This window comes from Rousettus aegyptiacus, unplaced genomic scaffold (assembly GCF_014176215.1).
Source record: "Rousettus aegyptiacus isolate mRouAeg1 unplaced genomic scaffold, mRouAeg1.p scaffold_m13_p_2, whole genome shotgun sequence".
Classification (NCBI taxonomy): Eukaryota; Metazoa; Chordata; class Mammalia; order Chiroptera; family Pteropodidae; genus Rousettus; species Rousettus aegyptiacus.
In genome coordinates this window covers 3,873,517-3,901,444 of record NW_023416295.1, presented here as the reverse complement: position 1 = coordinate 3,901,444, position 27,928 = coordinate 3,873,517, and the positions used below count along the sequence as shown (strand labels likewise).

The following is a 27,928-nucleotide window of genomic DNA, read 5'->3' as shown; positions in this document are numbered from 1 at the left end:
GTGGGCGAAAGTCCCATGTCGAGGTCGAAACTTCAAACGCGGCCCCACGCTGGCACCAGGCCACAGGAAGGGGCCTCAGTAAACATCTGCCGCGGGATCGATTGTTCCTGGCGGAGCTGCGGACCGCGCCAGTCAGAGCGAGCAAACCAGGTCACGTTGGCCGAAGAGCCGCCTCGGGAGGCCCTGCCGCCCCCGAGCGCACAACCACAGCCGCCCCGGCTCTGAACGAAACCTCCTCTCCCCGGAATGGAGCAAGCAGTGCTGAGGACGGCGCTCGTGGTGTTGGTCCTTGGAACGCAGCGCTGGCCTTGCACAGGTAAGGGACCGGACGACGAGGCCCCCGCCCGCAACCCGCGGGACCCCGGGCTCACGGCGCCCCGTGTGCTTGTGTGCCCAGCCTTCCCGGTGTATGACTACGACCCGTCCTCCCTGCGGGAAGCCCTCAGCGCGTCCGTGGCCAAGGTGAACGCTCAGGCCCTGAGCCCGTACCTGTTCCGGGCGTTCAGAAGCTCCCTCAGAAGAGTAAGTAGGCATCCCCGCTTCGCCGCGGGTCCGCCCTGCCCCCCGGCTTGCTTTCCCTTTTGCTCATGTGTTGGATGTGCGCTTTTTTTTTTTTTAATTTGTTTTTCCAGTGTAAACCGATGACAGCTAGTCGTCTCCTTCGCAGGGTTTTTGTTGTTGTTGTTGTTGTTATTGTTTTGACAGAGAAAGGATTTAATTGCAATTCTCGTCTCAAGGCCCTCCGAGCTCCTTTGGAGCCTGATTCTTCTGCCATATTCTTCCCTCCGGCCCCGTTTCCCGTTGCCAGATGTTCCCCCCCACCCCCCCGCCAAAGTCCCCGTGGGTCCTCTCGAGATGCCTTATTGAGAACTGCTCGTTTATTAGAAACGAGGCTTTTTTAAGTTCAGCAGTTCTGCTTCTAATATTTCTGGGAAATAAATTCTGGCTTTTGAGCTAAAGAAATCCACCTTCCCTTGTCAATTTAACACTAGTCTGTTTCCTGTTAACTCTGGGAAACGGAAAGATGGATTTTCTCGGGCTTCCAATGGCTCCATCTGTGACAGGCGAAGAAAGAGACGCAAAACTATCCTTCAAAGGAAATGAGAAGTGTAGACAGCTAGTCGCCTCCCCGCGTCCGGACCCCCAGGCGTTTTTACTGCCTGATGGTTCCGGCACTGAGGGGCAGGAACGCCCTCAAAATGCCCTCAAAACGCCCTCAAAATGCCCTCCAGCTAGTTCAGGTCGGACGGGAGGTGGGGATGCTCTATTCAGTTACAGGTCCTACAGGTGGGCCGGGAGCAGGGGCCTGGCCGGGAGCCCCCGTCGTCAGAGGCCCGGTGCTCCTTGCTTCCTCTGCCTGTCCGCTCACGTAGCCCACCCCGGCCGGGTGCCACCTTAGCCGGCACTCCCCTCGCTCCCTCTCTCACCATGAAGAACGCCTGGCTCATGGTTTCTTAGCCCTGGTCTCCAAATACGGCACATTCATCATGACCCTTCGCTGCAGAAAATGGCTCAGCATCCAATTTCCAGAGTCCTAGGAAATTCTTCGAATTTTCTGGTTGGGCCATAGGTCCTGAGGATGGCGGGCTCTCGTTAGGTGCCCAGCCCACGACCAGGCCACTGTGGCTCAGAGAGGAGCCTGTGCATTGTGGCGTGGTGGCAATGTGACATGCCAGCAGTCGTCTGCCAGGGCGAGGTGTGACTTCTTTCTTCTGGCAGATACGGGGCCTGAAGAGAGAATCCCATTCCTGGCATCCTGCCATAGTGGTTTCTATCTTTTGCATTTCACGAAACCCACTTGTGGTGTGCAGAAATCAGCGTCCTCTTGTGGAACTGGCGGATGAATAGCTACTTGTCATTTAGCTGGCGCTCACCACAGAAGAAAGTGAGTGGTTAATTAAACGCGAGGATAGGCCCTGGGAGAGCCAATTACCGGCAGGCACCTTGGCGGTCTGGCCCGGGAGGTGAGCTGGCACGAGGCGTCGCCCCCCGGGCCACGTTCTAGCACGCAGACCGGAGCCCAGACACGCGTGCGCCTGCACATAAACACACTTAGCTGTGCGTGCAGCGAGCCTTAATGAGCGCGTCCCTAAGCGAGAGCTGTCCGCCCGGTGCGCGCTGCAGTTCGAGGGGGAAGGCCGCCTCCTCTCGGTCCTCTCCGGCCTTTTCCGGTCGCAGGCGACGTTCACCGGCCTCCTACCATGCACACTTGGTTTGCTCTCCGTTCGGAAGGAAAACTCTGATCTCTCCCGTCTGTCAACACGTCCTTTCTCTTAGGAGTGGGTCGCATTTGTTTTACTGTACATAGGAGTCGCACATTTTACAAACGCTCTAAAAACAGTCCCCAATATACAGCTCCCTCCACACTAGTAGCCACGAGAGACACACTCAGAGGCAGCAGGATCCTCAGGAGAGAGATGAAAAAAGGGATCACTGGCTCTTGGAAGAAGAAATGCAAATCGGCATGAAAAATGTTCGACCCCCCGATAGCCAAACAAATCGGACTTAAAATAACACGGTGAAATGGAAGGATAACAGGCGGAAAAGAACTCGCACTTGCACGAGAGCGTGCAATCAGGAAAATGTATCTTTGGGAGGCAATTCGGAAACGCGTATCAAGCATATTTATTAGCATGTTAAACAAAGCCGTAACTTTCGATCTCATAGTTTCACTTCTAGGAATATGTCCAAAGGAGTCGCGTGGTTTGGTCATGTTTATATACGTGCCGGAGGTCGGGGGCAGAGTTCAGTGGCCTTAGGGCGAAGGGTCGGCCCCGCTACTTAATTCTGGAGTTTGCTGAGTCAGCCCGCTGGCTCTAACCCCACCCGGGAGCTTGAAATGCCCCCTAGTTCGGGGGGGGGGGGGGGCATCTCTGTCTCCCGGGGCGGGGCTCGTATTCCTACCTGTTTGTCCTCCAGGTCATTCTGCTCTGTGGCCCACTGGGCCTTACCTGCGAACCAGGATCAAATTCTCTTGCTACTGGTTTTAACTGACTTACCTCTTGGGCACCACATGTGAAAGAGGATGAGAAAAACGAGGCGCGCGACTCGGGCAGCGACGGCGTCCTTGCCTCCCATCGTCGCCGTCAGGCTCGCTCCGACTGCTCCCTCGGGGGACGCCCGTGCAGAGAGGAAAGGCGGCCACAGGCCTCGTGCCGAGGACGGGGAGAGAAGCAGGGCGACCCGGCGGAGCTTTCTCAGAGCTCAGACCCCACCGGGCAGGGAGAGGAAGTGAAGGGCGGGGCTGGGGAGGGGGACGGGAGGAAGGCGCACAGTTCCACAAACGAATGACGTTGTTTCAGAGACCGGGAGACACTGTGCAGGAAACAGATCACGTTGATGGACGAATGGGCGGGGGCTGGGTCTCACCCAGCGACAAGAAGTTCCGGGGATGAGAAGACCACTGGGAGGCCCTTGAAGGACCCCAAGAGAGAGTCCGGCTAGAACCACATGAGCAGGGCTGAGGTCAGAGAAGCGGACCTGAGCTGGGACCGTGGGCAGCCCCTGCCGGGGGCCGGGAGGGCTCGAAACAAAGAGAGGCCTTGAGGATCTTCGCATTTGCAGGAGATCTCCCTAGTTGCCGTGTGGAGTGGGCGGGAGGGAAGAAGCCGAGACAGTGACCTCAGGAAGCCGACAGCGAGGAAGGGCAGCCAGGCCTCACGTGGGAGCAGGGTGGGGGGCTCGGGGACATTTGGGGGCAAAGTCACAGAAGCTTTGGGGCTCTTCGTGTCTATGCCCACTTCTGTCCATTTTTCCTTTCACATTCTTTGCATGTCTTGCTTTTTGGCTTTCTAAATTATTCTTTACCCGCTATCATTGATCTGATCTTTACTTTTTACCTAATAAGAAGAGCTTATTAGGTAAATCGCCGTCTTAGTCAGACTTCGCCAGGTAGAACCACTAGAGCGTATGTTCTACTGTCTGTCTATCTATCACCTATCTATCCATCTGTCTATTTATCTATCTATTATCTATCATCTCTCTACTTATCTATCTGAGAATGTTTGTTTGATTGACTGACTTGGCAGGCCAGCAGGCTGGAGACCCAGGGAAGTGTTTTAGTTCAAATCTCAAGGGTCATCTACTGGTAGAATTTCTTTTTGCTTGAGGGAGGTCAGTTTTTGTTCTATTCAGGATTTTGACTGATTGGGCGAGACCCACCCAAATTATGGAGGGTAGTCTGCTTTACTCAAGATCCACTAATTTAAATGTCAATCTCATCCAAAAACACTTCCACAGAAATATCCACAATAATGTTCGACCAAATATTTGGGCCCTGTAGCCCAGTCATGATGACACATGAAAGTAAGCATTACAACGATCAAATAGAACTGTGATGGGTCTTCCAGTGCTTGTATGTTTTTATTTCTCTTTGAAATTAGGAATCAAAACATGCTCCCTATAAAAAGTCAGAAAGTACAACAAAAAAAGAAAAACTAAAAGTAACGTCCATTATCCATTCCTCTGAGATCTTCACTATGACTACGTGAGAGAATACCTTCTGGTCTCCTTTTCTCTTCATATGTAGGTATAAAATATATATTTTAAGGAGAACAGAACCATATTGTAACACCAGTTGTAAAAGTACTATGATTTGTTTCAGCAGCAATGCTGGGTTTTGGATTTTCTCCAGTTGATTTCTTGTTGTTGAGCAGTTAGGTCGCTCTACCTTTTGCAAACAACACAGAGCAGAAATTCACCGGCTGAATGTGAGTCCAAATGAAAAAGCGAAGCTACTAGGCTTTTTAAATCTACTTTAGAAAAAGCGCTTACAGATGCAAAAATACTTTGCAAAATCATCTTAGAGTTCGATAAAATTATCTGTACTCAAAAACCCAGTTTCACTTTTTTTTTTTTAAACTAAGCGTCTGTGTCTCTGTTTGCTTTCATCGAATTGCTTGAAGGGAAATTTCTGAAGCGTGATCAAAGTCGAAGACCTGGAAATGCTCCCCCGCTGGTGGGAGAGCTTTTTATTTTTTATGAGGCTCAGATTTAATATTCAGTCTTCTAAAATTATAAATGCACGTGGTAGTAACTGATGGCCAGGTTGTTTTTGCCCTACTTGTTTTCAGAAAACCCCCCTGTGCTGCGTCCTCACTCCTCGAGGACTCTCGTGTCAGAAAAAGACACAGCAACGCCCTTCCTGAGTGCGGAGCTGGCCACTTATTTCCTAAACAACATGTTTTTTTACACGAGCCTGTTATTCCCACCCATAAGTGGTCTGCGCTTCTCACAGAACGTTCTCACCGATGGCCTCCCCATTGGGCAGTGGGGTGAATGAGTCGCCGACTCAGATTTGCCAAGAGGTGAGCTGAGGAGCTGGAGGGAAGAGGTTTTGGAGCCTGGGGGAATTGCTGGTACTGGACCACGGGGGGCCCCACCTGGTGCCATCCCGTCCCTGCCCCCCATGTGTTGTTCTTGAAGCAGCCGTGGTGACTCAGCTCTGATCTCTCAAAACCCTCCGAGGACTTCTCATTGCGTGAGAATGAACTCTAAGCCCCTTACGGGCCGCAGGACCGTCAGTCGCCTGGCACAGCTCCCTCTGCCACGCCGTGCGTGATTCTCCACACCCACCCCTGCCCCGCCCCGCCTGATTCTCGTCTTGTCCATCCTGCTCCGGCCGCACCAGCCACGTTCCTTCTGCCACGAGATGCGGCCTCCGCTTTTCCTCATGTGCGAGCTCCTACCCCACCTTTAAGTCTCAGCTGAAACACGCCTTCCTCAGGAGGATTCCTCTGGTGCTTTCTCTAGAGTAGCCGCTTCCTCCCGGCCACCCCCGTTAGCATATTGTCCTTCATAGCGCTATAACCTTCTGGAATGGTCTCATTTGGTTTCCTTACTGTGTTTGTCGTGGGGCACGCGCCCCCACTAGGATCTACGTGGCCTTGAACCTCCCCCACTCTGCCGCTGGTGCTGGGCACACAGTGGGCGCTCGGTGAGTCACGAGGCTTCTGCGTCCTCAGAACGCCGCAGGTTCATCGGGAAGCATCCCATCCTTGGGGGAAGGGAGTTGAACATCGAGGGAAGTCAGTCATAAGTCAGAACCGATGAAGCAGAAAGAGGGGCTGGGTACCCCTGGACAGCAGAGATGTTCTTGCCACTTAATGACTCACGAAAGGAATTAAGACATTCTGAAGCATTCTTTTGGGAAAAGGATACTTAAAGACACATGGAGTTCACGGGCGTTATATTCTGTGAGGCCGCGAGGACTGGCTTCATAAACCCTGAATGTTTGCTTCTACGGGAATGGCGGCGAGTTTCCTGCAAGCCTCCGGTCGCGATATCTTCATCAAGCGGTCAAAATATCACCGTGTTTTATGTGTGTTTACAGACACCTTGTGTGTTAGCATTGGACTCACAGCCGACGGCGCCGTAACTCATGCGTGACAAAGCTTATGTGGCACCTGGATTTTCTGCATAAGACATGTCACAGCCTTTTGCACGTAGGAACACTAGACAGCACTTCGGCACTCACTTGCTACACCTGGGGGCCATTTTAAACAGAAGATCACAGCACAAAAGGCAAAAAGCATGGCACACATAGGACCCTGAGAATGACCCTTGACTACATGCAGTGTGAAAGCCGAAACGAGAGGGCGGAGTGTCGCCCTATTTGAGCCCAGTTGGGAACCCGTGCGTCGGGTGACAAGTTTTTTGCCATTCTGTGCGTGCCCGTGAATGACCTCAAAGAGACCTTGAGAATTGAAATTCGGGGTTACAAATAAATTTTAGCTAGTAGGCAGCATGGAGTCTGCGAAAAATGAGGATCGATTGTAAATGCAAGTCATCAGATGCGACGCTTCCTTGGAGGTAGGACATACATATTCCTATTTCATCTTCTCCCTGAAGCTTTGTGTGTCTTTAGTAAAAAGCGCCTTTTCCTCTGGTTTTCGGCGTGAGGGCGTGGAACTAGGCGACTGGTTGCCTTATTGGTGGATGATTCGATAACGCTTTCTCCTCATGCAGCGCCGTGAACTTCAGAAACACACCGATGGCAAAACTGAGGCTTTGTTTTCCTGAAGGTCAACGTCCTGGATGAGGACAGCTTGAGCATGGACCTAGAGTTCAGCATTCGTGAGACGACGTGCAGGAGCAGTTCTGGAGAGGACCCCGCTACCTGCGACTTCCAGAGGGGCTATTACATGGTAAGCGTGCTAGGAAAAGCCGCCGCGCCAGAAGCCAGCGCGAGGAAGCGCCTCGTCTGCTTCCGTGACCTGTTTCCAAGTCACGCGGAGAGCTTGGCCGCTGGCTGGGGTGCGGCCGCACTGGGGGCACTGACCGGGTCCACCCTGTGTTGCCCGGGTGGGGTGTCGCCCAGTGGAAGCAGACTTGAGCTCTGGGGTCCTGAGTGGTCCTGGCGAATCATTTAATCCCCGTTGCTTCGGTCTCCTGCTCTTTAAAATGGGACGATGATGGCGAAGTGAATACAAGGAGGCCGACAGCCCCAGAGACGTTTCGAATTTTACTTCCAATAATTTGAAACACCAGCAGTGAGATTCACATTATTTTGTGGTCGAGCGCTGTGTAATATCTGTCTCCCCCACTAGCTCCGGCTCCCTGGGGTCGGGACCCTGGCGTGTCCAGTTTTCTGTCCCCAGTGACCAGAACGCGGTCCACGCTCGGTCAGCACCCACCCATGGGCGGCACCGTCAGCCCAGCGTTTGCTTCCCGAGGCGTTTGTGTTCTGATGTGTGAATTCTGGGGTTTTGACGCAATCGGCTTGATTACGTCAGGGTTGCTTCAGGATGATGTAAATCCTGAAAAGAAATCCTTTGTTTTGTTATTTGTTGCGTGAAACTTTCCTCTGTGCCTGGTTTACAAAGGACCCACCTGTCAACAAGCGTCTGTTTCTCATGAAATCGGAGGCTGACGAAGAGGAAAGCAGAGTCCTTTGGGTTTTTCCCATTTCTTTTTTTTTTCTTTTATCTTTTTGGAGCCCGGTCGGTGCTCATGAAGGGAGCGCTCGCTTTCCCTGGGGACTCATAGCAAACGCCTCAAGGATATTTAAATATTTCATTTGTTTCCGCTTAAGGCCTTGAGGAATTTTCATTTCGGGAAACGCGAAATGCCTCTGCGAGTTTCCCTCTCTGTCTGCGCCATTTCGCCCGGCCCCGCGGGGCCGCCGATTTCTCGGGCAGGCCCTAACCTTTCTGTGGGCCGCCGGGGACGGGGACGGGACTCACTGTTGCGCGTTTTCCAGCCAGCAGCCGTCTGCAGAAGCACCGTGCGGATGTCGGCCCAGCGCGTGCAGGACGTGTGGGTTTACTGCCGCTGGTCCTCCAGCTCCGAGTCTAGCAGCAGTGAAGAGGTATGGCCAGGGCTGCGATGTCCCCCGGGACGGCCCCCCTTCGGGTCCGTGTGTCTGTGACAAGCAGACTGGTGTGACGGAGTAGCCAGAACGTCACCCGGCCATGGGCAAGCGCAGCTCTGCTTCCTCACTCTGAGTCCTCTAAGATCTCCTTCCTAATATTCCTCACTTCCTCCTGGGGTTCACCCTCTCCGTCTCTCTCTCCCTCCCTCCCTGTCTCTCCCTCCTTCTCTCAGCTCTCATTCTCTCTCTATTCCCCACCCCCCCAACAACACACCCAGATTAGGAAAACAGCTTAAGGTACCAATTAGCAAACCTTCGAAGTTTTAGGTCTGGGCACGTAGCTCGATGCCACTGAGGTTTACTAGAAAACAAAGAGGGTCATTTATTGGACCCATGTTCAAAACTATTTGCCCTCAACTTCATGATCTGTAGCTTCTTCATCTGTTAAATGCCAGGCCCAAGGCCCCCTGCGAGGCTGTTGAGTTGGTGAACATGACAGACCTGCGCTAGCATCCTCACATAACAGACGTGCAGCGGACGGCGGGGCACGTCTCGCCTCCTTCGCCTGCAATGAAATGATTTGTAATAATTCTATAGCATTAGCAATACTTACGTGTCTGACTTGAAATCGTATTACATATTTATTTGTCTGTCTGTTCGTCGTCTGTCTGCTTTTCTTACTAGAAGGTATGGCTCACGAGGGCGGGGATTATTTTTTTGTTGGTCTAGAATGGGGTTTGATTCGGGCGAGGTGTTTGGTAAGTACTTGTTGAATGAATAGAAAATCGCTGAGGGGGAGGTGGTCAGGAGCACAATAGAGAAGGATGTCTCTTGACTCCAGGAATAAAAACGTAACTGTTACCTTATTTGCTTATTCATAACGGGATAATATTCTTGACAGTGTTTTAAAAAAGCTTTTTACCATTATATAGCCAAATCTGTCCAATGACATCGTTCCCCACCCATATTTTTATTGCGTTTTTCGAGATTTAAGTCTGTAGTGAAAATTACATTAAAAGAGCATACAATTTCAACTTCAAGAATTACACATAAAAGTTACTATCCCGTATTATTAACATATCTATGCTTTAAATATTTTATGTGGAAGCCCATTTCATTTTTTATTTATTTTTTAAATTTACTTTTCAGTTACAGTTGACATACAGTATTATATGAGTTTCAGGTAGAAACGTAGTGACTAGACATTTGCATAACTCACGAAGCGATCACCCCAAAAGCCTTCCTTATGGAAGCCCACTTCAGAATTAGGAAGTGATGCATCTAGCGTCCTTAGTTACGGGGACAGTGTTATTGGTGCAGGGAGAACTTTGCATAGGCTACTAGGACCACACAAAGTGAAGAACGTAACCGATTGCTGGACCTCGTTCACACTGGCAGCTTTTGAGGATTAACCCCCAAGTGATTTCCAGGGTGCTCTCCTCAGGATCCTATTTTCTTGGTCCCAAGGCATATACAAAACACTTGCTTTTCTAGACGCCATTAAAATATCTGGAAGGTCAGATGTGGTTCACAGCTAACATATCTGTGTGCTCATTGCCCGGCTAGCCCAGGTAGGACAAGGACCTAGCGTGTCGTTTCAGAAGCATTTTGTCGGTGCTGATTTTGTGGTTTCTGTGGGAAAAGCTTGGGAGGCCGCGAGGAGCAAGGCAAGCATAGTCCTGGCCCTGTGGCCTTTATAGATGAGCCTGAGTGACATCCACCAACCAGGGCGAGCATTTGGGAGCATGTGAGAAGACAGAATGTTGTGTGGAGGGCAGGGGGTGCTCTCCTGGAACACTGAAATTCAGACAGAACTAGAGGGTGGGCGGACGTCAGGACAGAGGGGAGGGGAGGTCACGGGGGAGCGCCCTAAAGCGTGAGAAGCTGGAGGTTGAAATGAACAGAAACCCATTATGAGCAAATGACAGAGAGAGGCGTAGGGGCGGGGCTGGAGAGGATGACGGACAGCTCAAGGTCAGTCTCACGGGTCATGTGGGGCACCGCTGGTTGATCCTAATGGCGAACGGACCTTGAAGGGTTCTAATTAGGGCAGTAGCGGAGTAGGCGAGGAGTAGATGGGAATTAGCCAGGGGCGGATGGGGGCTCCAGCAGGACAAGGGCGAGACAGTGCTGACTGGGGCCAGGAGCCCGGAGTGAGCGCTGAGAGCAATGGATTCCAGTTCATTCTATGACCTTTAACGCACATGGCGTTAATTTAATTGAGGGTGCACTAAATTCACTCCTCTGCCACGTTTGATTCGGGAGGTTGCTTCCGGGCAACCCGTAAACCCGTTGCGACTTTATCATCGCAATGTGAAGAAGGCCGCTCGCTGCTCTTCCGATCCCAAATTTTTGAAGGAGACTCTGACGTGAAGTTAAGTTAGCGCCCGAAACAAACCAGATTTTAGCGCAAACTCCCAGGTCGCTTTTCCTCAACGATTAGGAGTTCGTAAAGAATGGTGAGCAGATTAATGCAAATAATTTCTGAAATTAAAGAATTCTGCAATTCATAAGAATGAGAAGAAAGCAGAAGGAGATTTAAAGTAAATCCTGGAAACTCTAAAACAGATTTCTTACAAGAAATGGAAAACAAATTAGAAAATAGCCATTAACCATTTTCAGTGAAATAAATGTTGACACTACAAACATGAAAGCTAGTAGACGGACGGATTCCGACGCAGAACAAATAAACCATTGTTGGAAGTCGAAAATAGAAGAAATAAAACTGAAAAGAAAACAAAAAACCCAGAGTCATCTGGTAAGGATATAATGAGAGAAATTGTCTCGAATGTAAGAAACTTGGATTTTCCATGGCATAATTTTAAAAGGTATAAAAGCTATAAAGAAATTTGAGAAAATAAATTTCTGAACTTGCTTATAGTCTCCTCTCCTTAACCAAATAGATCTTTGAATTATGGGTAGTGAGTATTTTTTTATTTATTTATTTTTCATTTTGAAGGAGGACTGTGTAGAGGAGAAAAGGTTTCTATACAGTGCATGGACTCTGCAGTCACCACCAAGAGCGCAATCCTAACACCTGTAGGTTGACGATTGAACTTGACTTTAGACGAGACCTTCTGATTTGGAGTGGGTGGGGTGAGTTTTGGCTGAGATTTCAGTCAGGAGACCCAAAAACAGTCCGAAGGGGAGAACCCGAGGAAGAATAACTGAACAGAAGTTCTGCACTCAGGGGAGGAGAGGCAATAAGTATTGTATTTATCTACTTCCTTCCATTTTAAGAGCCGGAAATTTGACCATAGATAGCCTACGCCCAAATGGGACAATGCCCCGGACCCGGATCGCATTCCCAGAAAGGGAGGGGAGGGTTGGCTAATGGACAACTCAGTTTAGGAACCTCCAGCACTGTCTGGGCCGCTTCCAGTTTCTTCTTCTCCCTGTCCTTATCCCTCTCCTCCTCCCTCCGCCTCCCCTCCCTCTCTTCCTCCCTCTCTTCCTGCAGGTGACCTTCCTTTTTCCTTGCAGCAGGAAGCAAGGTTACAGGCGATGCCAGGCTCACATTCTCTAAACTTAGGAGGAAGAGGGAGCGTTTCTCTCTAGTTCTGGCTGGAGATGTGTATGTCTCGGTGTTACTCCCATGGGCCTGACCTAGACACACGTCCCTATTATTTTTTAAATAACGCTTTTACTGAGCTATAATTCCGTACCATAAAAGTCGCCCTTTTTAATGTGTGCAGTTCGGCGGTTTTAGCGCATTCATCATGTCGTACAACTGTCATTGCGACACGAATCCAGCACTTTGCATCATCTCTGACAGAAACCTCATACCCGTTCGTAGTCGTTCTCCGCTCCCCGTCCTCCCGGCTCCTCTCATCTACTTCCCGTGTCTGTAGATTTGCCTCTTCTGGGCATGTCATATAAATGGAATCATGAAACGTGTGTTGTTCTGTGGCTGGCTTACTTCACTTAGCATCATCGGAGGTCCATGAAGCGTGTGTCAGAACTTCATTGCTTCATGTTATTGAATAGGATTTCATCGTATAGATGCTCTACGTTTGATTTACCCATTTATTAGTCGATCGACTCTTCAGTTATTTCCCTTTTTGACTTCTGTAAATAATGAGCATTTGAGTGCAAGTTTTTGTGTGGACGTATATTTTTACATAATCTTTCACCTAACTGAACACATATGAAGACTTCGTAGAGAGAAAACTCCAAATTCTGACCTAAACACAGCCTGTCTGCAAGTCCATATAACACGCTTCCATCGGTCTGGCCTGCAGTATTCGGAGGTAATTCTGAGTCTAGCGGAAAGCGTTTTAGTTCATTTGAACTTCACGTAAATTACTTTTCCCCACGTACTCTCTTAGATGTACATGCTTGATATCATATACGGTTATTTAATATAATATATTGCCGCGTTTTATTAAAAATGAATTACATGATACACCAGAGTCCTCCACAGCCCTTTGCATTTTTTACAGTGTCTTTCTTTTTTCTCTCTTTCATGTACCGATACGTACCGGCGCCTAAATTAACGTAGATGGTTTTTGGGGATATATTGGGATCTTCTAGATGGAGAAACGATTATCTACTCGGTAAGTTGAAATCTGTTCTTTTTAATGTTTCTCTCTTGAGACAACTTTCTGTGAAGCTTTCTGTTAGTGAGTCATTTAAAACCAGAAATACCTATACACAACCTTTGAACAATTACAGTAATTACAGAAAATAAACATATCCTTTTATTCCTGTTTTTTTTTTTTCTTAACATGAGACAATAGCGATACAACTTCCATCTAGGTACCCCTTTGTATCTGCGCAGAGCCTTTCCATGTATGATTTCATGTGCTGGCCCGACGTCTCTGTCAGACAGGCAAGGGAGATGTTGGTTTTGACCTTGAGAGGGTTTCCAAGCGTAAACGCGCTTGCTCCCTCCTGGATGCGCAGCCCGAGTTACGGGGTTGAGGTGTGCACTACCGTGTGGCTGGCAGTTGTGGGTGGAATGTCATCTCACCGGCTGAGGCCGAGTTCGGTGACTCCGGCTGTGTGACGAGAGCTCTGTGAGCCGCGGATGGGGTGGGGGGCTCTTTTCTTCCTTCTTGCGCCACGTCTCTTTTGAAGCGGGATTGGTTAATGTTCTGTGTGAGGCTTGAGAGCCATTTTTTTTGTTCCCGAGGCGTTTTCCTATTGGTGCTGACCATGGCAAAACCCTGGGGATCTCCCACTGCCTCCTCCTTGCTCACGAGGCATACATGGGACATCAATAATAGAATCACAGAACATTCTGGAAGGGGGCGGAGGGGCCTTGCCTTATGACTGACTGTGTTACAGGTCTCCTTCCTGACAGACCCGGAAACGAGCAGTTTTATGAACGATCCCTCGGTAAGTGGTCCTACTTTCTTCTTCAGCACAGAAACAGGCCCTGCTGCGTGAAGCCATTTCTTGGGAGATGAATCCCTGAAATGCAAACTATTTTAAGTGAAAACAGAAAGATAGTACAATGCTGCATAAACCTGCTTTGCATATTATTTAAAAAGGTAATCTTGAAGCATTAAAACTCACTTACGAGGTACCAGGAATCCAAAGGTCACCTCTGGCTCTGGACGTCGGCGCCGACCTCTTCCCCCGCTCCACCTGTGGGCTTTCTGCGTAGCCCACGCCCTTTCCATCTCTTCTTTGCCCTCCGCCCTCCGCCCTCTACTGGACTTCGTGGTGAGCAGATGAATTTAACAGTTAATTAGCTTCTCCCTTTTACAGATCAGTTTCCTCATTTAATCTTTGTGATAGCTCTGTCGACCAGGTGTGTTACCTGCTCATAGGGAAGACATGACTGATAATGCATGGCATTAATTGTGTAGACAAAATGCTCACTCTGTGCGACCTGCTTGACTCAGTTCCTCCTTCAGCCTTCGCCATCGTCCTATGAGGCGGCACCGGCTTCCTCCTCATCCTGCAGAAGAGCCAGCTGAGGCTCCGTGGGTTTCTGTAACTTGTCAGAGGCCACATGGCCAGCATAGGACTTTGATCCAGTTAGTGAGTGGCAGAGGCAGGACTTTGATATAGATCTGTCAGACTCTAAAACCTCAGTTTTTTTTTCCATGCTGCTTTCCAGAAGGATTGTGAAATTCACCTGATGTTCTGAGATCTCCATTAGCATGAATAACACAGTAATATTTCATCGAGTTCAGTGTCTGGTCCTCATTAGAGATTCTCCAATTTATTTGAAGTTCCAGGGCTTGTGATCTGAGGCTTGATTAAAAAATAATGTCCAGGTTTTAGATCTTCTCCAAGTGGTCACTTGGGAGAATACACAGTTATTCCAACAGTGTGACCACTGTGGGACATTTTTCGAACATTTCTTTTAGAATTGCCTCCAGAATCTATAGCCCATTCTTTTGAATCTCTGTACTGTTGGAAAATATTTGCCATTAAATTCGATTTTGGAAATACCCAAAAGATATTTAGAAAGAGATCTGATTAATCAAATTAATAAGCAACTTGGGTACATGAGTTATCTATTGCTGTGTCAAATTACCCCATCTTAAATCAACAAAAGTTAATTATCTCACGGTTTTTGAGGACTAGGGACCCAGAGGCAGCTTTGCTGGGTGTTTCGGGCTCAGGGTCTCTAATAAGGCTTGTGACAAGATGTTGACTGAGGCTGCGACCTCAATAGATGGCCTGCCCAGCGCCGAGGAATCCACTTCTAAGGTTACACGGTTGTTGGCTGGTCTCGGTTCTTCATGGGCTGTTGGACTTCTGTTTCTCATCATATAGGCCTTTCCTCAGGACTGTCTGAATGTCCTTGAAACATGACAGCTGGCTTTCTGCAGATAAAATTATGAGAGAGAGAGAGCGTGTGCGCACAGAGCACCCAGGACAAAAGGAATAGTCTTTTATTAGCAATAAAAGAAGTGACATTCCATCACTCCTGCATTATTTTATTAATCACACAGCCCATCTCTGGTTCAGTGTGGGAGGGAAATGCCCAAGAGTATGAATATCTGGAGGCCATCTTGGAGGCTGGCTACCACATTGGAAAAATACCACGTAAATTAACGGGGCTGATCCTTTTTGCATGTCTCAGAGGGTAATTCCAGAGCCAAATTCTAAATAAACTTTTTTGGCCTTGAAAACATCACTGACGCGGATGTGCGGCTGCCCCAGAGACTGCTCAGAACGTGGCATTTTAATTAGGCTCAGCAACTCTGCGTGACAAGCACCGGGAAGACCCCACAGGACCGAGAGAGAAACGCGACGGTCCCCGTGCTTGCGGGCGCGCAGTGGTGGCTGAGACCGATCACACGTGGTAACACAGTGGGCGCCGGGCGTGGCCGTCACACCACGCAGGGAGCGCCTGGCAGGGCTCGACGCGGAGGGCGAAGCCGCCGTGACCTTGGGTGCTCCTGGGGCCGTCCGCGCGCGGGCTGCGCCGGTCACCATCCTTCACGTCGATGTGTGGCCACGCGGTCCACGCCGCCTTAGATCGCGACGGGATTGACAGACCCACACATCCGTGTCTATTTTCAGAGATCGGGAGACGGGTCCTTCCTCCCGGAAACAGAAGGCGCTCGCACCAGGGGCACAGAGCGAGAATCAACACGGGCTTCGAGTAACAGCCTGGAGGTAAGGGGACCCGGGTCGAAAACACGCGTATTTAGAAATAGAAGCTACGTGGGGCGGCCGCCTTCAGACTGTGGCCCCCACGCCTGAGGACGTCCCTGCCTCTCCGCCCCTCCTCGCCCCTCTCCTCCCAGATCCTGCTTCCCACCTGTCTCTTCGCTATCGCGGCCTCAATCTTCTTCCCGGGGCTTTTGCATTTTGCATTTGTCGCCATCGGCAGGGTCAGGGTTCCCCGCTTCGACAAACGACGGAGGTCAAGCGGAACAGCCCCTCGCCACCCCAGCAGCTGCCCCCGACCCGACCTCGGCTCAGCTTCTCGAGGTCGCTGTGCTCTAGGCTCCCGATACGCCTCCCCACCCCCCTTCTCCTTTCCGTCTTCGTGCGAACCGGGTTTTCATCCTGCGATCCCGTGACATCTGCTCTGCCTTCCGTTTCCTCCTCGGCGGTTTAGATCCTGGTGGCGGTCCGCACCATCTCCTCAGCCCGGTTCTTTCCTCCCTCTGTAGATAACTGCCCGTCGCTCCCCTTTGCCGGGCTGTGTCTCTGCTGTGAAATTCCTTCCAGACGTGCACCTCGTGCCATGCTCTGCCTGGGACGCAGGCCCTGGAGCCGGCTGCCCACTAGGCGCAGTTGCTGTGGCCGCCCCACCCCACCCCCGGGAGCGACCACAGCGCCACCGGCCTCCTCTCCGGCGCTTTCTTATTCGGAGGCGTCACCCTTCACCCACTTTTCACACGCCCAAAATGTCCGAGCGTCTCCGATTCTCCTTTCCCCCCGTGTCCCTCCGACGTCGCCGGGCGTTTGGTCTCCCCGGTGCGGCCCACGCGTGTCGTCTGGCCATGGCCCAGCCCTCCACGACCCTCGCCGCGAGCTGTCGCTCGACCTCTTGCCTCAGGGCTTGGTCTCACACCATCCACCTCGCGCGCCGTCCTCAGGCTCATCTGGAAATTCAGAGGAGGCTCTGGTCCTTCTCCACGTAAAGCCCCGCGTGCCCGCTTCACTTCCGGGCTGTGCAAAGGGCCGACCCCGAGCCAAGAGGAAGAGCCGCGGCTCGGCCCCAGGGCTGTGTGGGGGTCAGACTCGGCCCGGTTTTCCAGACCCCCGCTGAGCATCACCGCGTCTCACGGGCACAGAAATTCCCAGTTATTCGGGATGGGAGCAAATGTACCTATGTAGTTTCGAAGGCTCCTAAGTGGTCAAGGGGCATCATAAAGGACACACTTAAAAGGAATCTTCAGATTTATCACTTCAGTACACGTTCCTTTTGCACACACACACACACACACACACGTGAATAAGGGAGCCTGAGCCTTCATGGGTTTTGCGGCTGCCATAGCACTGTATGCTTTTAGGAAAAAGTCTGGGCTCCCTAGCGTGGCCCACGAAAACCTTGGTGACCTGGCCCTGCCCGGGTCCCTAGCTTCCTCCCTCACAGGTCTGCCTGGCCCCTCAGCTCCTGCCATGCTCGAATGCCTGCAGGTTTCTCTGCTGTGACCTCTGCCTCGAACATCCATCCACCCGGCCAATTCCTCCTCCCCATCCGGGCCTCAGCTCAGCGTCGCCTCCCAAGTCGGAAAGGCGTCCCTCGTGGGCCTCCCTAAGTCCTCGTCACGGGGCACGGCCGTCGCTGCCTCCTCTCTGCCCCACCTGTCCCCACCAGACGCCCTGGGCTCGGGGCTCAGGGAACTCCGTCGGCTCCCAGGTCCCTGCACAGAGCTGGGCACGCAGCAAGCACGCAGGAAGTATTTTTTCTAAGCGAATGATAAAATCCTTTATTTTGAGTTTTCGAGATCTTTTTATCCCCCCCTCCCCCAAACCAGCTAAACATAGCATAATTAATTTTTAACTGCCAGAATTTGAAAGAAATCAACTGACTTCTTACTAAAATAGAAGGAAAATTTGTCAGTGAGGTCATACTGGATGAAAGATGCAAATGGTAGGCTTTCTTTCGAATCTGTACACACCCTAAAAATAAAAAACAGCTTCGTACTGAGATCAAGAAACTACTCATTATGAAGAAACGGACTCATCACATTCTTTTTTCGTAAATTTAAATTATTTATTTATTTATTTATTTTGGTTTACAGAGCATCCCTCAGGGTAGAAAACAGACTTCTCCCTGGATTGGCTGTATTTCGTTTGTGAGCTGTAAGCCTAGACGGGGCGTGTGCACATACATGTATCACAATATGGATTTGCGGCCTGATGTCTATAAAAACCGATCACAGCCAAAACGTCTCTTTGAAGGCAGCACAGACCGAAGGGTGAAGGCCGCCACCTGGCCTGGCCACTAACTGGGACTGTGGTCCCGCCTGTGTCCCCGGCCTCCCGTGACCTTCAGCAGGGCAGGTGTCTGCCCTGCTCCCAGTTTCCTACCAGGACAGCAGGGCCTGGCAAGGCCAGCACAGGGGTCCGGCGGGCAGGCGGGGCTGCGGGGTGCGGGTCGGCAGGCCTTGCGAGCAGGGATCCTCACGAGCAGAGACAGTGACCCGGCCCCTTAACTTCTCGGGCTCTGATTCTTCAAAGGCTTATTATTATTATTATTATTATTATTATTATTATTATTATTTTAACTTTTTTTCCCTCTCCTGAACCACGAACTCCTGGGGGACACCCTACCTTGTTATCCCTATTAATCATTTTAGTTTAACAACAAGAAGAATAAGATTAATGGTGTCTGCTTTAAATTCTTGATAATAACATCTTTTGTTTCATAATGCTAAAAGCGGTGTCTAGAACGTAGCAAGGGTTCAGTCAGGTCGCAAGGCGGGAAGGGGCGACCGGGGTCAGGGAGGCTTCACACTGGGAGCTATGCTTTCATTGTGGTTAGCTTCCTGGAGGAGGGGACTTTGGCTCGCGTACCCCGGAATCCTCAGAGCCTGGCCCAGTTTCTGGAACAAAACGGGAGCTGAGTGAGCGATTTTGTAACTGAACATGCGCTCTTCCAGGATTCCTTCAGGTTGCTAGGACATCATTTCGCATAGCGAAGCGGCTAGTGAGAGCGACTATTTTAACAAAGGGCTCTGAATTTCGTTTTCCTATTTGCTATTCCAAAGTAGGAAATACGGCACCTCAGGTCCCAGCTCTCATGTTGCAAAGACTCTGTTTGGGGGGCTCGCGCTTTCTTGATCGTTGCGGCTGGAAGAGTCCAGACGTTTTCCTTGCGTAGTGGCAGGAAGACCGGCAGCCACACCGAGCGCCCGGCGCGGAGCAGCGTGAGCCAAGCGCTGTCCCTCGCGTCGGCCGTCAGTACGGACGGGCTTCTCCGACTCCTCCGCCCGAGGGCCGGGAAGGTGGCGATCCTCGGCGGGGCCGTCGTCACTCGCTGCCTGGCGAAGAGAACCAGGCCCGTGGTTTTAACAATTTGTTCAACGCAGGTTCCCCGAATGCCCATTTCGGGCCTGTCCCCTGCCCAGACGAAGACTGGCACTCCCGAGGGGCCCGGGCCTGTTTGGGCCCGGCACGCACTTTGATGACGTCCACCTCGCCACTGTCCCGATGACGCTGCGTCGTTGGCACCTCTGTTTCGGAGACGAGGGTGCTGGGGCCTCACTCTGTGACATGCGTCTGTCTCCGAGGCCCTCCTTGCCTTGCCCGTGCGGCTCTACCGCGTGACGGTATCTCCCTGTCCGGAAAACGGCGCGGGAGGGCAAAGCGAGGGTGATTAGTTGCAGACGCCATGTGCCGGGTGAGGCTGGGTGTGTCGTGGCCACCCGGAAGGCCAAGCCTTTGCTTGGCCGGAAGCGCTGACGACATACGTACCTCTCACCAGCTTCGTGGGAGGGGCGGCCTCCAAACGCGCGGCCTCCTCGCGAGCTTGCGGATGTCCACGCCGGGTGTCAGGCCCGCTACTGACTTCTTGTCACGAGCCCCCACGATTGCCCCCCAACACGAGACAGAGAAGACCCCGCCGGCGCTCAGGTCGGGCGTGGAGACCCGGCTGAGTGGGACTCTGCCTCCTGACCCCCCGCTCGGAGGCCCTGAGGCTCACTGCCCAGGCCTGCCGCCGGCGCCACGGAGCGCAGGCCCTCCTTGTCCCCCGCGTCACCCGGGGAGTCGCTGCGAACGCCGCTTAGCGAATGCCGACGACCCACCGCCGCCCCCGTGGGAGATACGGGGTGAGGTGCCCGCGGCCTCTGGTCACAATCGACGTGAGCGTCTGTTTAAAGGCACCTCGTTTAACGTCTGCAGTTGATTTATTAATGTCGAAAGCGCCACCGCCGGCTCATGGCTCGCGCCCGAGCGAAGCTCGTCCGACACACGCGTTACCCCCACGGGGCGCTTCGCGGCCTTCTTGTTCCCGGAACACTGGGGACCAGTTTGAGCAGCAAAAGCCCCAACGCAGGGGACAAAGTGCCAAGCCCGCGGCACTGAGCAGGCTGCCAGAAGGACACCTGTTTGCCGACCGCCGTCTCTGTCCCACGGCACCGGGGACATGCGAGCTGGGAGGCGCAGCCCGTTCTTCCCCCTGAGCTCGTCCCGGACGGAGCGTGAAAGCGCGGGCGACTCCCCCGCGTGCCCGGCCCAGGCCCAGGCTCCGCCCCGGCTGGCCCCGGCCGCCCGCGCTCCTCTTCAGTCTCTGTTTCCTTCTCATCAGGGCTTTGAAGAAAGGCCGGCCGCACTTGCTGCCCCCGGTCCCTCTCAGCGCTGGCCGTCCCTGCTCCGCGTCCGCCCCTAGGCCACCTCCCGGCCGCTGCTGCCCCCCTTCCCGCCGCGGCTGCGACGTCAGCCCCCTGCTTTGCGCCCCGCCCAGCTCTCCTCTCAGCCGCGGCTCCCCTCTGCCCCTCACAGGTCTGCCCTCTCCTCCTGCTCCCCGACGGCGATGCTCCCCCAGCTCCAGCCATGCCTCTCGCTCCACTCACTGTCCCCCATCTCCAGGTGCCGCCCAGCACCCCGGGCTTTCATGCCGCCCGTCTGGGGGTGGCGCCGACCTCTGCTTTCGCTGCCCTCTGGCCTGGAGCCTGACCGGGGCGGCGAGCCAGGCGCCTCCATCCGGTCTCCTGCCACACGCTCCAAGGGGAATTCTTCCCTTCCCGGCCAGTTCTTCCTCCTGGTTCCAACTCACCTCCCAGGTTACCCGGACCCCGAACAAAGCCATCCCGGCCCCCTCCCGCCCTCACCCGACCAGCCGCCCAGCTCTGCTCGCCCAGCTCTGCTCGCCCAGCTCTGCTCGCCCAGCTCTGCTCGCCAGCTCTGCTCGCCCAGCTCTGCTCGCCCTTCCTCTGGGCCGTTTCCAGCCCCGCGCCCTGCTCTCCGAGCTCTGGCCTCCTCATACCCGCTAGCCTGCTGAGGCCAGCGCCTTCCTCCCAGTCTCGTCCTGTGCCCCTCGCGGCCACCTCTGCCCTGCCACCAGAGCATGTCACCACCAGTCCCCGCAGGTCAAGGCCCTGCCCACCTGGAGGGAGGGGCCTAGACTCCCCAGCGACGCAGGACGGGTAGAGCGGGGCCTCCCCACACTGCCGTGGCCCCTGTCTGCAGCCCCTGCTTCTCTCTAGGGAGTCACACGGCTGATTAATCCTCCAGCACTCCCCGCCCCCCTCTGGGGCTGACCCGCATTGCCAGGCCCCCGCCCGCAGCCCGCCTGCAGACCTGTCTTCTCCAGGTGCCCCCCTCCGTGGGGTCCCTGCTCGCGGACCTCCCTGGAGTTGCACTTGCTGTACTGGACTCAACTGTCTCCCCTCCCTCAATCCCTCCCTCCCTTCCTTTCTTCCTCTCTCCTTTCCTTTTTTCCTTCTTCCTTCCTTCCTTCCTTCCTCCCCCCCTCCCTCCTTCCCTTTGGAGATGAGGGCTATATCTTATTGATCTTTGTAACCTCCCAAAAGATACTCAATGCATACATATTTATTGGACGGATGGATGGATGAAAGCATGACTGTCCCTACCTCCACCTGCTCGCCCCCGGATGACCACAGCTGAGGCCATCTGACTCCTTTACCAGCTTGACCGGTCCCTTCCTCCCGCTCTCCCACCACCTGGCTCAGGTCAGCTCGAGTCCCAGCACCTGGCCGTAGCCTTTCCTCAGGGCCCCTGGGGCCCTTCCCTTTCTGAGACTTGATCTTCCTTTTGGGGGCTGCGTCTTTGTTTCCTGGACCCAGATGACCGCCTCTCTTCCCCGTAGGTGTGTCTCACCCTGTTTCTTTCGTTCAAGGGGCCGGCCATGTGGCCCAGCTGCCCTGGTATCCAGTACCATCTTGGATTCCTTGTTGAATGGCGCCCAGGAGTCTGGGTCCTCCGGCTCTACCACAACCACTCGAGACACACACAGCAAGGTCTAACCTCTTCTCTTTCTCTCTCTTAACAGCAAACTGCGTTGGAAGGAACAGAGCTTCCAGCGAAGAAAGAGTCGTAATTTTCCCTCTGACCGGCTCCAGTCCTTAATAAATGTCTTACTTTTCCTCTTTCATCGCCTGATTTCTTTTAAAAATAGGAGTCACTATCAAATTTTTACATAAGAAGCTATGGTCACAAGATTAGCATTAGCTAAGAATTTTAGGAGTTGAGACTCACAAAGTGGCCATGTTCAGCGCAATGATGTCAAATGGATGTTTTAGATCAATAGTCATTGATCGTAAAATCTTTTTTCTTAAAAAAAAGCAAACAGCCCCAGGTGGCTCGGTGTCAAAACGTGTCTTTCCTTTTGTGATCGATGTTAATTTTTAAAAATAAATTATCTGGGGAGTAAGGGACGAGAGGCAAGCACCTCCCCACCTGCCAAAATGCTGCCGTAGGTTGGTCGGCTTTGGGCGTCTCAGTCCAGGAAGCCGATAGCCAACGCTGGCTTTTTGCCAAAGCAGCAGCACCAGGAAAACACCCAAGACCTGAGGTCCGTGTCCCCAAACCACATGCTGAGAAATTTGCTCCAGTGCGGTGCCCTATCCAGAGCCAGCACTTTGAGTGGTCAGCCTGCTGCAATCAGAAGATGTGAGAATCACCAGAATGGAAGGCAGCCAGGCCCTCGGCGGCGAGGCTGAAGCCCACATCCCTTTCTACAGTTTCCCACAAAGGCGTCGGGAGCCCCTGAGCACCACTCTCTGGATGGGTGATACAGTAAGACGTTCTGGGTCATTTGCACCTTGATGTAGACGTGGCTGTTTATTCCTGCTCGGCAGCAAACTGCTCTACCCGTGACAGCTTTTAAATGTCTGATCCGGCTGGGGACCACCTCGCTCCCCGTTGTCTATAATTTTTAGAACTTTCCTGGATAGTCTCGAAAATGCTTATTTTATTCTGACTTTAAGATCAACTTGCCAAGTTTTGAAAAAAAATTATGTCGATATTTTAAATCAAATTAATTATTTAAAATTTGTAGATTACTTTAGAAAACATCTTTGGACTTTTGAGTTTTGCTCTATAAGATATGGCTTTGGGTGGCAAACATACAATTCAACGTATGGATGATGTATTATAGAATCGTACACTAGAAAGCTATATAATTTTATTAACCAATGGCACCCCCAATAAATTTAATAAAATAAAAAAAAAATAAGATACACATTTCCATTTACTGAAGACTTCTTTTATGCCCCTTAACAGAGTTTAAAAGGTATGTATGTGTATGTTTGGCATAGTTCTTTTACAATTTATTTACTAGTCTATACTGGTATATTATTTTTGCCGTCATAAATGAAATCCTTTGTTATTATGTCTTATAACGTAAAGCTAATACATATAAGGTTTTCGGCCTATCTTTCTACCGAATTCTCATATTGTTTTTAATAGATTTTCAGTTGGTATTCTAGCGTATTCCACGGATATGTATAACTTTTGCAAATAATATTAATTTTGCCTTCTCCTCTTCAGTTTTCAAACGTCACATCTTTCTTTTTCCTGTTGTTTTTTTTTTTTTTTTAATATATTCCAACGAGGTTAGATAATAGCACAATGATAAGCATCCTTGCCTCGTTCCTTGTTTAACGTTCTAAGGAGCATTTTAGTGTTTCGGCGTTAAGCACGAGGCTGCCTTCTGGTTCGGTGTAAGGGGTGTTCACATTTTCAGTCACTTTAAGAGTGTGTCTCTCCTTTCTCTGTTACGAGGTTATAGCACACACACACTGAGCTTTATCAAACATCTTTCGAAATGTGTCTTTTTGGAATTTGAGTTTCGAAATTTGGAACTTGTCTTTCTTCCCCGACAACAAAATATGGTGAATTACGTTACAATATTGCTTATACTGAATCATTTTTGCATTCTTGGAACAACCCCCCCTGGGTTGCGGTTTACTATTCTTTAAATATGCTGCTGAGCCTAGTGATTACTGTTCCGTTTAGGTCGTTTATACTGACATTCATAAGCGAGAGTGACCTGTAGTTGATTTCTGTGCTGCCTTCATCTGCTTTGGGTATCGATGGTGTGACACCCGCATATGTTTACAATCTCTACATAGCATCTCCCCTGCCCTCCGACTCCCCGTCCCCTGGTTTAATAAAGGAACATCCACAGAAGGCAAGTGTGATTTCCTCCGTGGTCAGACTAGGATATCGACCACATGTAAAGTAAATGATATGTTTCTGTCATGTGCCAGCCTCTGAGTTCACTAGCCTTTCCCGAGCCTCTTTGCCAGCACGTTTCTTCCCCCTTCTTCAGGAGAGAGAGAATGGTGATAACCTCTGGGCCTGAAATGTCCAGTCCCCGTTTAGCAATAGTCATTGGTCCTAGGGCAGGAGTCTGCTGGGTCATGTATCTGGCTGAGGAACTGTCTGGTTTGGTCTGTAATTGTGTACATCTGGGCGTTTGTACGTCAGCAGAAAGAGAAACTCTCTTAGTGGGGACATGGGCTCATTGGCTGTGGGAAGCAACAGAGGTCTCACAAAAGACACAAATTGAGGGTACAGTTCCCACACACCCCATATGCTCAGCGGGGTTTCTTCTAAGAACAGACATGATCCGATTCCTCCAGGCAAGAACTCAAGTGAATAATTTTCTGTTCAGAAAGAGACCTTGTGGCTTTCCTTTGAACAATGCTTACCTGTCTTCCCAACTCTTTAGAAATCCGATATAAGACAAACATCCATAAAAATGTCACCATGCTACTTGGAGGCATGCAACCCAACAGTTCTGGCCTCTCTCCAGGGGCAGGTGTGGCCGGAGCCAAGCGGTAGGGAGTGACTTTTTACGAGGGAATCGGCGGCAGCTTGACAAGCGGAGTGATGTTGTGTTACTGGGTGCCTCTGGGGACGAGCGCACATCTCTGTGCATTGACTTTTCCTGTCCCTTCACAACTCGGATTAAAAATTGCCCAGAGTTCAAATATTTAATGTTCTTCCTTATTTCCCATTCCTGGCATGTCTCGGTGCAGTGTGGCTTCTTGCCGACCTGTCCCATGCCTCCTTCACCCAGGGTCACGCGCAAGGAGAGCCATAATGTCAGGTCCTGCTTCGGCCTGGGAATCCACCAGCATCTTCCACGCAGGTGGGCAGCTCTCTAGAACATTCCGCTTTGCATTATTTTCCTTTCCGGGTTGCGGCAGGAGATCGTAAGATCGATTTCATGCCTATTTCACGACGCGTGGCCTGATGTGTGTTCAGTGACGACGGGGTTTCTGTGGCTCGGAGAGCGGGGCCAGGGACAAGCTGAGAATCCTTCTGCAGAGTGTTCCGCACTGCGGGCGCCGAGGCGCGGCCTTCCGAAGCGAAGCCGAGGTCCGTGGCTCTGCGTTCCCGGAGCCCGCGTGGGCTTCCTCCCCGCTCCGTCCTCCTCCCGTCCCCTCCTTCGGGGTCCGCCACGCGGTCGGAGGAAGGCAACACCGAGGATTTGCCACCTCGGTCATGCTACCTCCCGCCGTCTTCGAAGCGGGGTCTTCGCCTCGAGATCTTTAACTCAATCACAGTTGCAAAAAAAAAAAAAAAAGAAAAAAGAAAAAACCCTGTTAGCGCGTAAGGTAACACGTTCACGGGTTCTGCCGATTTGGGTGTGGACACATTTGGGGGTCCGCTGTTCAGCCCACCACAGTGACCAGATCAAGACACCGAATATCGCACGTTGACTGAGCAGCGCAGACCGGCCCTGCACTCCGCAAGTCTCATCGCGTAATTCTTAAAACGACCCCCCTGGGTAGCTGCGGCTGGTACCCCGACTGCGCCGGCGAGGGGAACACGGCGCCGAGAAAACGCGTCCCAGTGCTCGAGAGAGGCACAGCCGCAGCTTACGGCTCGGCTCTCTGAACCCCGCCCTCCCGTCCTTAGAAACAAAATAAAACAAAATAGAATAAATCATAATTAAATCTCAAGAGAGTTGATAGATAGGTCCGAAGTTCTCTCAGGAGGCATGAGGCACGGAGGACGATAGCCAGCCTGTGGGCCGGCTGAGCCACTCCGGCCCCCTACACAGCCATCCCAAGGCCCCTCTGCGGACCCACCTGCCCTCTGACACACGTGCACTGGGCGAGACCCTGACAGAGTCCCTGAGCGAAGGTCTGGGCTCCTCGGCTCACAACAGCAGACAGCAGCTGGAGCTCCCTCCTGGTCCTTTGCCCGTGACCCCGGCATTCTTTGCTTTCGTGTCCAAGGAGACACTCCCTTGGCTACCGCTCAACAGAAAACTGGCATCTCTAAAAGCCAAACAAAACCAGTTTGGAAGAAAAAAACAAAATCAGTGAGCAGATAAGACAGCGGAGCCTTTCATCCTCTCAGCAGGAAGCCTGCAGGTCTCAGCTCTGTGGACGGAGCAGGGGGAGGGGGAGAGAAGCCGCTGCCTCTGGGCTCTCCGGCTTGGGGCTCCTCGGCTTGGGGCTCCCCGGCTTGGTGCTCCCAGGCCTGGGGCTCCCAGGGCTTGGGGTTCTGAGCCACGGGCACCGGGTGCCAGCATGTGCTCTGTGCGCCTCTGTGGGCTGGTGGCGAGGGGAGCAGACTTCCTGCTCTCTCCAGGGCGCAGTACCTGGGTCTCGGTCACACTGGGAAACGGTGTCATTTGCAGCTGCTTCGAAGGCAGAGCTGGCACGGTGACGGCCGGTGCCGAGGCCCGCCCGCTCGCTCCGCCTTTCCTCCCTCTCCTCTGTCTCCTGCTTCGCCAGAGTGTGTCCCTCTCCTGTGTCCCCTCTCTGGGCCAGGTCTGCGGGACATCACCTGGCTTAGCCCCAGGTGGCTCAGAGGGCAGGTGCGCTCACTGCGTCCCATTCCAAGGCATGGATCCGGTCAGGGACATTCTGTTCTCGACTCTAAAAGTGAGCTTTTGTGGAAGCAAACCCTGCATTTTCAAAAAAAGAATTATAAAAGGAAGCATTACGTTAAAAAAGAGATGAAAGTCACCCAAAATCCCACCACGTACATGAGTCTCTTGAGTTCCCTTTAGAATGTATCGTGCAAAACGTCCTCTGACCAAGAATGAGGAGCTGGCCGCCTCTCCGTCCTTCCTGATTGCTCTCGGATGATAAGAAGCTCTCCGGTTCGTTTCGGTCCTAAAGCAGATTCGCGTCTCTGATTAGAGCGATGCCGTGTTACGGGGCACACGTGCACGTGACCCGCTGCCGTGCACGTCCTGGCATGCGCCTATGACAGTCAAAGCTCTGAGGTGAGACGCCCCGTCTCCCCTCCTGGCCCAGACGCATTCGGGGCTGTCTGTCGTCACCGGCAGAGAGAGGGGGCTGCACACTTCTTCGGGGTCTGGGCAGATCTGTGCCCTGGAGCCAGACTCACAGCGAGGCTGCTTCCTCCGCTCAGCTTGTTTTAGAAACGCCTCTTGCTCTCCTCTCGTTTGTGTTCCGTTGGCCCCGGGCCCTGAGCAGACTCGTTCCAAGTGGTCCCCGTGACTCTTTGCTCACTCAGCCCACCCCCCGTCTCCAGGCTTCTAACCCTGCCCCACAGCCACACTGGATTGACTCAAGAGGACCCCGTGCCAGCTGCCCTGGGTTGAATAGCGTCCCCTAAAAACTCACACCTCCCCAGAACCTTGCAGCGTGACCTTATCTGGATATAGGGTCTTTGCAGATGTATTTCGTTAAGATGGGGCGGGCCCTAATCCAGTGACTGGCATCCTCGTAAGAAAACAGTGACAGAGGCCGAGGGAGTGAGTCCATGTGACAGTGCAGGCAGGGACTGCAA

General features: G+C 52.1%; 1 protein-coding gene across 5 annotated transcripts; it reads left to right on the top strand.

The window, feature by feature from the left end:
• The first annotated feature begins 128 nt into the window (after nt 1-128).
• Nucleotides 129-22,295, top strand: SPP2 (secreted phosphoprotein 2). 5 transcript variants are annotated; one of them, XM_016158963.2, is made up of 8 exons: nt 129-316; nt 398-522; nt 7,023-7,145; nt 8,201-8,308; nt 12,813-12,867; nt 13,601-13,651; nt 15,800-15,895; nt 22,194-22,295. In XM_016158963.2, the coding sequence occupies exons 1-7, from the start codon at nt 247-249 to the stop codon at nt 15,883-15,885; spliced, it is 618 nt and encodes a 205-aa protein (XP_016014449.2). In that variant the 5' UTR covers nt 129-246; the 3' UTR covers nt 15,886-15,895; nt 22,194-22,295. The 5 variants fall into 5 exon arrangements, with proteins under 5 accessions (XP_016014449.2, XP_016014452.2, XP_016014453.2 ...); XM_016158966.2 differs by lacking the exon at nt 22,194-22,295 and adding an exon at nt 17,980-18,418; XM_016158967.2 differs by lacking the exon at nt 22,194-22,295 and adding an exon at nt 17,372-17,885.
• Nucleotides 22,296-27,928: the final 5,633 nt, after the last annotated feature.

What these genes read in the sequence shown, in the direction of transcription:
- SPP2 (XM_016158963.2), top strand. Translation starts at nt 247, where the DNA reads ATGGAGCAAGCAGTGCTGAGGACGGCGCTCGTGGTGTTGGTCCTTGGA. An exon ending in GCAGCGCTGGCCTTGCACAG is followed by an intron (nt 317 to 397) that starts GTAAGGGACCGG and finishes TTGTGTGCCCAG; the next exon opens with CCTTCCCGGTGTATGACTAC. An exon ending in AGTCTAGCAGCAGTGAAGAG is followed by an intron (nt 8,309 to 12,812) that starts GTATGGCCAGGG and finishes AAATTAACGTAG; the next exon opens with ATGGTTTTTGGGGATATATT.